Source organism: Mugil cephalus, chromosome 1, assembly GCF_022458985.1.
Source record: "Mugil cephalus isolate CIBA_MC_2020 chromosome 1, CIBA_Mcephalus_1.1, whole genome shotgun sequence".
Taxonomy (NCBI): domain Eukaryota; kingdom Metazoa; phylum Chordata; class Actinopteri; order Mugiliformes; family Mugilidae; genus Mugil; species Mugil cephalus.
The window spans coordinates 19,430,386-19,445,679 of record NC_061770.1 but is presented as its reverse complement, the minus strand read 5'-3'; the positions used below and the strand labels follow the sequence as shown (position 1 = coordinate 19,445,679).

Genomic DNA, 15,294 nt, shown 5'->3' with positions numbered 1-15,294 from the left:
CTCTTTACAGAAGCCGAACTAGTGCATTCAGCCTGTTTTGGCGAAAATGAAAAATAATTAGAAATGCAAATTGTTGCGCTCACAAAAGTGTAAAGAACTCATTCGACACAAATGTACACGGCAAATTAATTAGACAACAACAGCTGGTGTAGGGAATAATTTGCTTCAGAAATCTTGACAGCTTTGAAGCAACAAACTGTCAGCCTCGCACGCTTTTAAAACACAGTTAATCAAATCCATTAAGTGGAAAAACACCACTGACAGTCAGTTAGTGGCTATTTTATAATCTCATAATTATAACGCCAATCATATTTTTAGAAATGGAAAAACCGGACTGAACAAACCTCGCAGTCATCATTATGAAATGTATGCAGAATACCCAAATGACCCCCGGCAGTTAAAACAGCACAGATATTATTCCACTAATAAGGTGATACATGAGCTGTGTCTTTTCCGGGGCCTATCTCGACATAATACTGCGCTGAGAAATATGGTTTTGTGCTCTCAAAAAGCATACTGAGGGTATTCACCAGGGAGTGAAAAGCAATTTTGTCAGAGGCAATCTGATGCCAACTCCCCTTTATAATGACTGAGGAAAATTAATCATCACAAATAATATTCCAGTGTCAGCCATTCAAGAGCTTTTTAATAGAATTTTTATTATTCATGTCTCGTGGTACACATCAACTAGTCCGTTCTGCAACATTTCAGAAATCAATTCAATATCATCTTCGTGTAGGCTGTCATCTCGCCTGCCAGTGCGGCAATTCATCTTGAAAACAAATATTTTTAGCAAACAAATGGCAAGAAAACGCAGAGGAGCAGCTACAACGTCCCCCCACTAGCAGAACATGTGCTTGAAGATAGGATAAAAGTCTCACATTGTGCACTGTCATTAGGGAGAAAATAATAACAATAAAAGGGAGTATGTTTACTATTAGGGCATGATGGGCTATTTTCCCTTCCCCATAGTGCTCTCTGCTCGGTGCTTGCTTAGAAATATTATTACTGACAATTTCTTTTCCCATGATAAAAGTTTCCTCTGTTTATTGGTGTCATTTGTTATTATTGTTAACAAACATAAGCTGCAGATTTAATTCAATAAAATCTCACCGCTCTGTGTATTCATATCTGACTGTATAGAGAATGGCATCCGTGTATGTGTAGTGCTAACTCCTTAAATTGAGGCCCGACAGCTCATCGAATAGCTGGAAAGTGAGAACGATAGAAAGTTATCCTTGAACTGAAAAGAGCTGAAGTCCAATGGTAAAAGCAGCTTTACTCTTCGCTGTAGTGTTTTCTGGCCTTAAGAATGCAAGGCTGCTACGGTAGCGTCTCTACGCTAAACTACACACAGTTCATAGACGTATGCATGTATTTTGCAGTCACTGCTTTCGTATAAAGAGTATATACATTACTCATATACACAGATAGATTGCAGATTTCCTTATCAGGTAATTCAATAACAGTCAAAGAGGTGAAGTCTAAGTGTAGCCGAGGTGGGCAAGCGGCACAGCTACCAACATCAGAGAGCGCCTACCGAGGCCACGCCCCTTAATTATGCGTAACTTTAAGTATTTAAACAGTTATCTGATTCTCCAACCTGACACTTCTCATACTGTCATGTAACATAATCAGCTACATCTTGTATCTGTATCATCATCAGATTCTACGTGTTTGCTTTAGTCAGGTGTATGTGTCTATACAGTTTTTTTCGGTAAATAAAAGCAATATTTCTGATATTTTGATTAAGTACAATTGCGCTTTGTGCGTGTTTCCATTGAAAGGTGATTTGCGAATGAGATGTGACTCTCGTAAAATCTCACGATATCACACAATTCTCTTAAATTATTATCACGTGAGACTTCACTTTTAGGAAATTAACTTCAAATGTCGAAACATAGGTGTTGTATTTGTATTTTAAATGATTTGTAATATATATATATATGATAACATAGAACATAGGTGTCCACTACGATATTTAGCTTTTGCACATAACTAGGCATAATAGAAACTGAGCATATGACAGATGTATGTTTATCTCATTTCTCCTGCTCTTCTATTCTCTCTTTTCTGTCTCTGCCCGGCCGGACTTAGGCAGACGGGTCCTTCCACATCAGCTGGGGTCTATTCAAGGTTTCTTCCTGTTAAAAGGGTTTCAGACCGGATTTTGTAAAGTGTCCTGAAACAATTTGTATTGTTAGTGACGCTATATAAATAAAATTGTATTGAATTGAATATAGATCAGAATTCTTTTTTTTTGTTTGTGTGCCATGCTATAAATGTGTTTATTTCTGGTGCGGGATAAATAAAGGATTATGTTATCTTATCTTAAGATGTAAGTCTGTGGATCCACTTATTACTGGAACCAGCCTCAAGTGGCCGTTTGGAGAATCAGAAAAACTTTAATTACATTTTAGATTACAGGTACGCTTGAAAGCATCTTTGTTTCTTAATTTCTGGGGAAGCAATTGTATTTATTTATTTTTTTATTTTTTTATTGATGCCTCGGTGAAGCTTTTTGTGGGATGTAAGCAATTCAGAAATGATCTGATGATACAATCAAACACATCATTTGAGACACTTGTTCAGCACGAGACGAAACATGAACGTGGTTACATGTATGTGCAAAGATTTAAATGCTGTCAAAGGATATTTTATGACCATGGCTTTCATTGCTTTTATGATTTTCTTTTCTTTTTTTCCCCCCCTTTACAGCTTTTTCTGATGCCCTTGGAGATAAGGCACGGGACAAGGACATCACAAGTTTAACATTTTCAAACATAGATAAATAATTCATAAATATGCTGTCTTTCAGGACATTGAGAAGAGTGGATGAAAGAGAGGGGGGTCAAAAAGAAACGCCAAATGTTGATTCAGCCTTCTCTCTCGCTATAACCTTCACCCCCCCTCTCTGCAGAGGTGAAATTCAAGCAAATCTGTCATCTTCCTGGACAAGGACGTTACTTTGGACCTTTGAAGGCTCCACACAGCGATTGTTTCCCCGGCATTCTTTCTTTAACTTAAACGTGATGCTGAAAGCCTTTTTCAAAAAGTAATTTGTGAGTTGACATCAAAATGCCATATTCTTCACAATCTTAAAGATGTGAGACGTTGCTCTGCAGCAAACAGACTCTCATCATGCACAAATGTGTCCTCAATTCGTTAGAGAAACAAACAAATGGAAAAAGAAAAAAAAAAATTGACGATTCGCCTCATTGGATAAATGTTTGGTTGATCGAGGCTGACAAAACATGCCGAACATCAGATTTTATACTCTAAGATCTAAAACATTCAATATAAGAAGAATTTGAAGAATTCCAACCTAAGATAACCAAAGATTATTTAAATTACCACGGTTAAAGTGATAAACAACTGAAATTACTGATCATTCATCCTCCAAAGCTGAAGAATGAGTGTGAAACACAAATGTTCAGGATAAGGAGAGGAACACTTTCTGCACAGTGAGAATCTGTGATCCAAACAAAACGTTAACAAAGCCAATTCACCGCCACTACTGCACAATTTAGTTACTAGTTGGAGTTAGTAGCTACTGAGCTTCAACTTTTTTTTACAAGCGTATGAGGTGAATAACAGGCAAAACTGAAACTAGAAAAATCAGTTATAGTGGCAGGAGCAGGTGCAAAAAGACTTCAAAAAGTACAAGAAGTTTCTTAAAAGGCTCTATAGGGACCAGACAGAGACATTGGTCAAGTCGACTCTCTGGACAGAACCTTAGATGTAGTCATAAAAACATGTGCATACATGGCCTTTTGAACCTAGTAGCACCAAAAAACGTACAGTTTTAATTGCAATAGTATTTGCTGACCCACTGTATTCACATATTTTGGGGCTTGGTTTTGTTAGCTTAGCATAAGAGCCCGAGGAGTTGATGTGTTGAGTCAAGTGACTTAAAAATTTAAATATAAGTTTGTGGGTATTCACCGCACAGGGTTTGAAGTGGTTTATTGCTCTTTCAATCTGATAGAAATTCTCAGATCTCTGCTCCACTGTTATCTATATTTTATATATGGAAATGTGTTTTTTTTTTTTTTTTTTTTTTTATTTAGACAAATAAGACATTAAAATGCATTGTTATTTACTCCTAGTTAACTGTGCAACATTAATCCTATCACATACAGGTAAACCTTTCCCTGATTTGTCTTTCTCTTAGTTCATGGATGCAGCATAATCCTTGCACTCTGACATCTACATAAATATGTAGGTGTGAAAGAGTCTTGTTGAGTTCAAGATTAAACTCGGCCAAGTATCCCTTATCTGTTTACTAAAATATTTTGGATTCGTGTTAATGTGTATTTAAAGAAATTTAAATTTGTGGGGGTAAATAAAAAAATATATATACTGTATATATAAAATATATAGTACCTCTACGGGCCCCCTAGGGTTCGCGGACCCCCTGTTGAAAACCTATGCCTTTAGCAATTAGGTTATTTTTAAGTGGAAACACATTTATCAGTTTAGCTCAAAGTCTTTATGACCCAAATGGCTGTGAAGATGAGACGGAGTCATTAGTTTGGTGATGGAGTCATTCGTGGCCCGTGAGGTGTTTAGGGGAAGACAGCTCATCTGGGAACAATGATGTGTTTGCCAAACGGGTGGAGAATGAAAACGTTGCACAATATACCAGCGAGACTGTCATGGCTGATGGGGGACAAATTGTCCAAAGACAAGAGCTGTCTAGTCTTTGATGGACTTTGTTATTACGGCTTCAGCCTCCCTGTAATACAAAACACTTTCAAAAAGGAAAACATCTCCGTCACGTCAAAATACCAAATAACTTTGAATGAGTATACAATGTCCTACGGAAAGTCATCCAGCCATATGCTTCTTCGTAAAAAAACAAAAAACAAAAAAACACTGACAGAGCAGCATGGTTTTGGCGACAAACAACAGCTGGCCATGCATACATAAAGGACTTGACGTCCACTATTCCAGATATAGACGGCAGCAGTAAATCTTTTAAACATCTTATTGAGAATTTCAAAATTCACCTTCAAAGCTGAATCTCGGAGCGGAGGGAGAAAGGGCAGAAATCAAGCTCAACATCAATGGGTGTTTGCGCTGAGACGTGCGCCCACAAGTGACCATTACAGAGATGGTGCGCAGGGTCCACAGAGGCTATCTGACCCGACTTTGAAATGGCAAGGAACTCCATTTGGATGATGTATTAAGAGAAGCAGACAGTGTAGTACAATAGAAGGAGAATGGAATTGCAGAGCCACCGGGATGACTGACAGAAAGACAGAACTGGGATAAGTGAAGTGTGTGTGTACGGGAGGGCATTTCTTCACCACGTCCGATAGTAGCTCAGGGTCATAGGTAACGTCCGTCACTAAAGGACAGGTGGGTTGTGGTGGGCTTCAGCCAATGGCAAAGGAGGGAGCTAACCTCTTCCCTGCTCCCCCATGCACTGGTAATTCTCTCAAATGTCACATCAAAATGGATCTCATTTAGGCGGGTAAAAAAGGACCTGACTCTCCATTGCAGATGTGGGTGGACCTGTGCTGGATTGTGCATGAACTCTAAAAACATGGCAGCAAAGGAAGCCTTTTGTAAAGGCGTGAAAAGGGGCCATGTGTCGAACATTTATGTCAGTTCAATTTAGGAGGGAGAAAAAAAAAAAAGAGAAAAGAAATCACTTACAGATCAAAGATGAAGGGTGAAAAAATATCTCCGATCTTTGCACCGGTTCAGATAGAAGTAGAAAATTCTTCTAATATTTTGGACATAGGGTGAAATACTGAGGTCCCTGCCACATTTCTTATTCTTATTCATTAGAGAGAATCGCATAAATAAATAAAATATGTTGTCTCGTAGTCACTCATCCCCCCCAAGGGAACATGGAAGCCCCAGTAATCACATATGGCACAATAGCTTGCTCATAATCCCCTTTATTTTTATTTTCATGATGTCACTCTCTTTAAGCCCCTCGCTTTATGAGTCGCAAACGGACTGGAGAGGAGAGGAGAGGAGAGGAGGAGCGGAGAGGAGAGGAGAGGAGAGGAAAAAGCAAGGGAGGGGGTGAAAACAAATGATGTGGATCCCTCATTGTTCTTTCTCTATGCCCTCATTCCAGTCAGGGCAATAAGAGAACATTGTGATTTACTGTCAGTGAAGCGCAAGAGTGCATCAGAGAGAATCCACTGCGGCAGGGGCCATTAAAATAGATTTAACTTCCCACAGTATTAGGCCAGATGTCTACACTTCTATTATATTTCAATCAGCCATGACCTTGGTCTCCATATGATGAGAAAGATCACTTGGAGAGAGGGGAAGGGAGAGGGAAAATGCACGTGGAAAACCAATAGAAATATCAAACTACTTAGTCCCACTAAATCCCTGCGCTCCGTTGTGCTGCATACATAGAAAGAAAGAGAGAGGAGAGAGAGTCCGGGACCGAAATAGAGCCAAGGTTTCAAGTTCTCTTGAAAGAGTGTATGAATCATTGAGTGCACTCTTGCTGCTGATAAGTTGCTGTTTTTTGGGGGGGGGGTATTGCTTTTCTGCAGGGCATGTGTTTGAGGAAGAAACCGAGGGACTATGCCAAAAAGAGTGGGACACACTGGGGTCGTTCTGATGTTCTGCAAACAGTGTTGGGAGTAACGCGTCACAAAAGTAATGTAATTAACAGGAGCGGGTACCGGCAAGGATTACACGTTACGATACGTATCACGATACGATACATTATTGTGATATTATGATTTTGCAATATATTGCAATATTCTACATAGTTCACTGAGAAATTTTAAATGCAGCTTAACATGCAAGTTGTATATATCAGTCAAAAAAACAATATTAATCCAAATGATCCATTTCCAATTTATTGCACTTGTACAGAAAAAGTGATGGTGGAGGTGTAAAAGTCGTTCAAAACCTGACTTTCACTTTTATTAAGACATTCAAAATTGATGTTGTATCGGAAGAAAAAATATTGCGATATATTGCCATATCTGTATTTTTTTCCCACCAGCCTGAACAAGTAATAAATAACGGATTATAGTTTTGAAGTAACTTGATATCTGATATCACATGACAACAGGAATCAGTTCATATTCTTATAACAAGAGAAATGTTGACTTTTGAAATCATCCCTGACCCTTCTCTACGAACTTCCCTTCACACTGCCTTTCCATTAGTCTCCGTTAATGTCGTTCTCCTGTAAATGAATCCCTCTCGTATCATTTCTGTAAAATCCTCTCTGTGACATCTTTCCATCCATTCTGGCTCTATTAATGCAGAGCAGAGGTCAGTGCTTGGTCTATTTCAGAGGCCCATTGTAATTGGACTTATTGGCTGACATGCGCTGACCTACATAGAGAATCCCTGATTACAACTGTAACAATCTCTCCTAGCATGGGTGTGGATGTTGTGCGGATGCTCCGCCGCTTATTGTTGTTCGGAATTCAGCCTGGGTTTGTGATACTGAAATTCTACGCTCTCCTGAAATTTAAATACACACCGAACAAGATGTACCTCCACTTCGTCGTGGCGACCTTGCCGGCGGCTCTGCGCTGCCTCAAAGAAGAACTGAGATGTGTGTTGGCGTTTTCCGAACCCCAGTTTTCCCTTATTTTTTTTTAAACATTTTTTTATTTTTTTATTCGTTGTCTCAAATGTCCCCCTTTCTTTCTTCCCCTTTCTCTGCGGGGAAACAACACAAGGATGGAGGATAGAAAGAGGAGCGCATTCACCGGAGTGTAAGGGGATGGTTGGTGCAAAGTGAGGAGAGTGTTGCGGCTGCAGCGGCAGTGGTGGTGGTGGTGGTGGTGGTGGGGGTATAATAGTGCACTGTGAGTCACTATTAAGTAACGGTGCCTTTTCACATCAGCATCGCCCACATTGGGTGCACGGTGCCAGGGTGTACTGAGGTGTCTGTGACTCAGAAAGACAGTGAAAGAGGGAGAGAGACACAAAGATAAGGAAGAGAGGAGGAGGGGGAGGGGGGGGGGGGTGGCTGGTCCTACAGGCCTGACAACATCTGGATTTCTACTAATGGTTGGTTCATGAAATGTCATCAGGTCAACGGCTCTTAAAGAAACAAAAAAAAAACAACCCTGACTCTTGAAGATAACAAAATCTGTCTTTATTTAACTCTTATTTAATTAATGAAATAATCAGCTGTTTCTCATATTCATAAAAAATAATAATGATAAAACAAATAAAATGGTAAGTTGTAGTTTTATGGGGGATTTGTATCCAGATAAACTCTCTTGTGGCTTTAGTTTCTCGTTAGCCGCATACATTACTGTGGTATCAGTCTTCTCATCTAACTGTAGATAATTAGGTAAATGAGCACATTTCCCCCAAAATGTCAGAAAAGCAGCTGGCATACGTCCCAGCATGCATTGCTAAAATTTCCTGGAAGGTCTTCCTCTGTCATTTCTCGCCTTTTGTTTTTTTTTTTTTTTTTTCTATTTGCAGAAAATAAGTTAGACGCTTGTTTTCTCTGGTCGGGGTGAAGAATATGTCCACTACAATCATTCTTTGTCTGTTTAAAGATCCAATCGATGAAAAGGGGAGGTAGTTAAGTGAGTTAGACATTAGAAAATGATTGACAAGCAGCTCACTTAGCTTTAAGGGCCCAAAGACACTTTTACAAGTACATCAATAGTTTAGCTGATATCTATCTGCTATTACTTTGTTTTTGCTTTTGCAACCTTTTGGATTAAAGCATAATGTCAACAAAGCTTTGCCGAACTGAAAGTGAGTCTGGATGTACAGAGTTGACTTCTGTGGGAGCCATACATTTTCAGCAGGGAGGGGGTTGGGGTGAAAAAAACTGAGAAAAGAAGCAGAAAGGCAGAGAACGTGGAGGAGTGTTGGGAGTCAAGAAACACAAAAATAAACCACCAGAACTGGAGCCTGAAACAGACGGAAGCATAAAGATGAGGAGAAGGAGAGAAAGAGAGAGCCTGTCTCCAAACAAGTTTCTATTCTGATCTCGAACCATCAGCCGCTGTTCTCTCACAGCCGGCCAAATCAATAGAGTCGCGCGGCTCAGCGAAAGGAGGCACCTGGCAGCAGAAAACACAGCAGCTCAAAGAGGCAGCCTCTCTGAAGACCAGTGGACCCGAGCTTCCTCTCCTCCAAAGGGATACAACAGAAGAGGTGTTAACATATACAAATTGACGCTACGTCCTCTCTGTCATACTCCATCTTTAATCAGCTTTTGTGTCCGAATGTGATCTTTTCCTAATCTGTTCTATATGCACACACTGCAAAATGAGAGGGGGAGTCCAGCCAAAACATACAAAAACCTACTTTAGGCAACAAGTCTGTGCAATTACTCAGAGTGATAAGGCCTGATATGAATGCAAATGAGGAAAACGTATGTCCATTATGCAAAACAAGACATTTTGCTAGTGGTTGGAGGAAGCTCTTTCGGCTTGGATATGATTACTTTCACGCAGTATATCTGTAGGTGACATGTGTTCATAATGGGTGAATAGCAATTTACATTGTATCATTGAGTCTGAAATTCTTTTTTTCCTCCTTTGTAGGATTTGGGTCTACTTTGCCCTCAGCTGCGACTTTGTAATTTCCAGTCGATACAAAATATAAGCTGCAGTAATAGTTGTGAAAGCGTCTGTTTCTCTCTTTTTGGAATAAATATGTTGATATAATAGCTGTTGTTGCTGTAAATGATGTGTTTGGGTGATCCGGAAGCTGCGCTTAAGGAGCACCGCGTTTCGAACCACTGAAAAGAACACGTGCAGCTTTTCTAAAAAAGTATTGCTCAAAAGAATATTTTCAGTCAGTCAGGATAATTGAGATGTTTAATAGTCTTTAATTCAACAAACTATCCCCTTAGTAGCTTTGTGTGTGGGCAGATACAAACAAAGCTGGTCAACAAAATAACCACCCACACGGTTGTTCATAAGCTGAAACCTCAACAGATGAACCAAATGGAAAACATAAATATCATCAAACCGCCTAAGAGCTCCATATGTGCGGCTCTTATGCATATTTCCTACAGAACCCATACAGTACTTAAGCCTTGAGAACATCTTGTTTGAATGGACAAATTGTGTCCAAGCATAAAGTTGAACGGCCCCTTTAAAGCTGTTTCTGATTAGCGGTTTTTCTCTTTTTAAAAGCCTGAGATGTTATGTGTAAGGCAATCTTCTGGCTGTGTCAAACTGCTACCTCAGTGTGTACGCTGTGGAAGACCCCGGTCAGGCAAACAAAGGAGCCTCTGTTCTGGCTACATGCACCTTTTTCACAGGCGCACAACATGTAAAGGCTCGGCTGGGCGTCCTACCGCAGAGTTAAAGCTCATGTTAAGGCACGCGGGGCTGCTGCTGCTTTCGCAATCTGCTTGACCAATTGCCACAGTCCTTTTTATTTACGAGCGTCGTCCTCAGAATGGAAGGATTAAAAACCTCACCGCGGCACTATTCGCGCAAAAAATAAACAGAACTGAAAATAGCAGAAAACCTTAATTTAACCAACACAGCTGTGGAATGCTTAAATCCTAATAAAACATGAGAATGTAGGCATTTATTCAGCGCATTCATTAGACACTAATCACCATTTCAAATCGATGTAGAAAATCATTCCATATTTGAACTCTTTAATTTCTTCTGATGTGACTTAAAAAGCCCAACCATATGTAACAAACCACTGCACAGCTAATGCATACAATTAAGCATCAATTAAGGGAAGGAGCGAGTCACACGCGCGGCAAGGAGGCGAGAGTGATGAATTTTGCATGATACATAAAGAAAATGGAGGCATTCCTGGAAAGTTGCGCCTTTGAAGATATATATAGGTTAACCTCTTCGGAGTATTCACGGCTCTTCACAGCTAACTTCTAAGATCTACAAAAGTGTGCACAAAAGTAGTAACACAAGTGGTTTGGAAGGTCTTAACAGATACTACTCTAACACCAGGAATCAAGGTTGGTGCTAACAATAAGACTGAAGCTTATGATGATTATTATTAGTAGTAGCTAAAAAGCGCTATTCGCACAGGATTAGTTTTACCGGAGGACGTATCATGTGCATTCGCACGGGATAAACAAACTCTGTATTTTTCTCACATTCACGTTCTATTGTTATGGCTCTGCTACTTTCCACATCAGTCCGCTGCTTGTCAGAGACAGTTTTAATTACTTCATATATTTTTGATACCATTTTTCCAGGGGAAGAAATTACCAACAACCTATCAGTATTTAAATTAGACCCACCTTTGACAATGAACACATTAATGATTGATTTGATGATTTGATCCGTCTAAATGGGAGAATAAGTCATGAAAAAGTAAAAACTTAGCCCATCACAGAGATGTCAATTCACACTGGATTAGTTTTATCAGAGGACCTTTGTGTCACGAGAATTATTTTACATCATTTGCGGTTCCCAGAGCCAGGCGCAATGTACATTCTGTGAAACCAACAACAGTCCAAAACCTAAATATATTGAATAATAAAGTGAGAAAAAAATGGTTTGGAACGTCCTAACACAAATAACATTACCACCAGGTATCAAGGTCAGTGCTAACAATAACAATTAGGCTTATGATGATTACTATTAGACAGAAAGTCACTAAAAACAGCTGTACTATATTCAAAAGCCAGACTTCATGTCTTCATTGAACTTTTTCTGAAACCAACAGTCCAAAACTGTTGGAGAGAAAATAACTTGAAAAGACTGAAACTAAAGAAAATGGATATTTATGCATTTACTTGACAGATGTAATATTTGTTGTAGGAGTTGATGTAAGAGATGATGTAAAATTATTTGCCACCATTAACTTCTGGAACGCACATCCTCCTCTCTTTCCTTTCAAATCAAATTAAATGAGGCTTCTTTTTTTTTTTTCTTTTTTTCAGGATCCGGAGCCAAACACTGAACTCTGTGTTCAGGGGGGCTATTCAGAACTGGTGTGTAAGCTTCTATTTGACGGCACTGACAGAGCATCAACTGCAACTGACATGTTTTGAAAAGCCCAAATTGCCTTATCCACTAAGAAGGTATTTGTTGACACAACACTGCAAACCTGGAGTGGGTATTGCTGATTGACACATGACCGCTGCAGCAGCCAAACTACAAAGCTGGACATTTATCCCAATTAGCACACGCCCATGTACACACAGGCATGGTGACATAATTAGGGCAGACCAGGAAGTGTGGCTAACAACGAAGGACCTCATAGTCTGTGATGTGCGCTGTGAGTAGACAATAAGCTGCTAAAGCTCCCACTCGACCCCTCATTATAGTCACTCAATCCCAACATCAAAGAAAAGACAACCTCATGGCTATAGGATGATGGTGTGTGCGTCTCACAGGGTTTATAGGGGCATGTGTGTGGGTTTATGAGTGCGTATGTGTGTATTTAGGTGCACGTACATATGTTCTTGTTCATCAGTCTTTTGCAGGGCCCAATTTAAATTTTACACCATGAGAGTAAGCACATTTTTGGAAAGTGAGGACATTTCAGTCGGTTTTCACTTCTTCAAAGGGGTGTTAGAGGTTTATGGCTTTTGGGTGGGGGGTTAGTTTTATAATTAGATTCATTTTAAAGAGTCACTCATACGCATTTTAAAAAGGACTGCTTGTAGATTATATAGACTAGCCAGACAAAGTGGCTGCTGAGTTTTGTCTTGCGTCACATTGTCACATTTAAAGAAGCATAAATTTTAATCACCACTGTGGTGGACTGGTAGATGAAGTTGTAGTAAGTACCGACCATTGTCTATATCTAAAGAAAGTGAAGCAAAAGCAAGTAGAGCTGGTGACTGGCGGCAGTATAGGTCATAAGTTCCACCTACTCCATGTCAGTGGATGGGACTTGGGCCAAATACACTAAAATGCACATTTTAAGGAGGGTTTCTGTCATTTTAGGAAGTTATCTGTCTCTATAGAAACAGGATCTCCGGAAAAGTAGTGTCAGTTTGGCCAATGCAAGGAAGTGAGTACGCATTGTCCATATTTCTATACAGACTATGCAGTTGTTCACATGGCAACTTGAAACTTTGACTTGACCCGAGACCTGTTAAGAGGCTCCACATGTTTATATACATTGGTTGATTAAAATGATATCAAGCCAAAAATTTATGCAAAATGTAGGACATGCCACTTGTGTTTCATATTTGTGTGCCATGACAGGTTGCTGGTTGTCTGCCTTGCTATCACTCAGGCTGCACCTAGTTGTCCATTTTTTAAATTATTTAGCAGTTAGCAAAAGCAGTGCCACCCACATTGAGCTTCAAAACCACTCTTCAGAAATCCTGTGAGTGGCGTCACAGAGGGCTCACTTCAGATACAGTCGATGAGATATGACGGAAGTGATGTCAAAAAAAACATTTTTTTTACAATAACGATGAACAATTTTACAACTAGGGTTCAATAGTCAACATGATTACATGGACGGTCACACTTATAAGGGAATGCCTTGCATCAGTACATGTGTACAAGCGTAAGAAAGCAAGTGAAATCACACATCAACTTGCACATGAGCTTATGAGGTTTTTTAAATAACTTTGTGTCAGAGAACGTGTCATTTCCTTTTACAGTAAATGTGTGTGTGTTTGCGTGAAATAGAGAGATAGGTGCGTGGGAGTTTCTGCACCTCGGCATCCTTAGCCTTCTGTATTTTGTCCGGTGACTCTGGGACTCATGTGGCGAGGAGCTAATTGACGTGGAGCCTCCACCTCATCACGTTTTGTCAGAACGCAAACGCTCTGCTGCTGGATCAACAAATCCTGGAGCTCCAAAATTCTGCCATATGTCCGGCCATGTGTTCCCATCGACCAGCTGGGAGCACTCGGCGCTGTTCCTCTCTAACTCACTGACTGTGTGACTGGGACCCAGTGCTTCAGTGAGCTTGGAGCGGAGAAATGCTACTTCTGGTTTAGCCATGAGGGATGTGTCTAACGGACGAGTGCTGATATGTCACCAGTGCTGTCAGCGCTGATGGTTTAATCCCTCTGATGTTAAAGATACATGTTAATGTACTTTGGATAAAGTCAGCTATCGAAAGGCACATGTTTCATAGAGGATAAAGGAATACTTTGGCTTATGAGGCATTAAATGTTTTTCTTCTTAGTGAAAGGGGGTCAAACTCATGCATGCCTTTTTTTAGACTGATGTTCTCTTCAAGGCTACACGTACAAATAACTCATTTAGTACTTGAATCAGCTGCTCTGACACTATTCATCAGTATTCTTTTTTATCAAACTCTTAAGCATAGGTTTTCAACAGGGGGTCCACGGAAGTACTGCAGGGGGTCACAAAATCTTTGGTTGATTTTTTTTTTTACATGTTTTTAAAATTTTTCTTCCAATTTTTCTTAATGTATATTTATAAATAGCACTAGGCTGAGTTTAATATATAACACATATAGTAGGTAGGGGGTCCCTACTTCATCTCCCAACAGTTTGGGGGACCTTGGCCTGAAAAACGTTGAAGACCCCCACTCTTAAGCATGAGATCTTGCAAAAGTCGATGTAAAGATATAATTTATACAGATGTTTTACATATTAAACTATCAGTAGTTAACAAATGCAGTGTTAAATGGTGGCACATCACTGAGAAAAAGAATCCCTTTTTCCCAGCGTTACCTGTCGCTGTCTCTATTTACAACCTGCACTCTCTTTCCTGAGAAATGTGCTGTATACATTCAACATTTTCCAGCATAAACCCCCAAACATGCTGTATACAGTACATCTATAAACACTTCTTGCTAAACGCTGACACACCACACATTGTTTATTTGAGGCTGTGTGGGATTTATAGGAAAAAAATGTTGGCTGTCTCACCTGGTTTGGCGACCGAAACTCTTGGTTATTGTCATTCATGTACATGTTGTCACCATCAAACTGTGGATAGAAACAGAAAGGACAGTTAAACATGACGTATAAGAAGTGGTTTTGTTTTGTAAAAAAAAAAAAAAAGAAAAAGAAAAATGGGGGGCTCGGGGAGGAGCCACAAAGAGGAAAAGCTCTTTACGGGTGGCCTGAAGTGTGAGACTAATGACTTTGTCACTTTGGTTAAACCTCGTTGTGGCATGGCAGCGTGGGTAATTACTGTTCGTCAGTGGGCCGGTAATTAGGCTACATGAGCACAGTGACGAGAGATGGGCTTTTCCCTGTGGGCTTTGCTGTGTGTGTGTGAGAGAGAATGAGTGTGAATGAATCTGCGAGTGCACAGTGCCGTCTTTGAGGCTGTGAATCTAGTGTATGCGTGCGTGTGTGTGTTTGTGTGCATTTGCCGCACGGCGAGGGCATGCTGTGTCTTCAGCGTTGAGCTAATCAGGCAATGAAAGATCACT

At 40.0% G+C, this 15,294-nt stretch overlaps 1 protein-coding gene across 3 annotated transcripts in view; it reads right to left on the bottom strand.

The window, feature by feature from the left end:
• LOC125015125 (TOX high mobility group box family member 2-like) overlaps positions 1-15,294 on the bottom strand; it is a 77,358-nt gene that overhangs the window by 25,312 nt on the left and 36,752 nt on the right. For all 3 annotated transcript variants that reach the window (XM_047596795.1, XM_047596803.1, XM_047596810.1), the window contains one exon: positions 14,783-14,842. In XM_047596795.1, the coding sequence (XP_047452751.1) occupies positions 14,783-14,842 (60 nt within the window). The remainder of the gene's footprint in view (positions 1-14,782; positions 14,843-15,294) is intronic.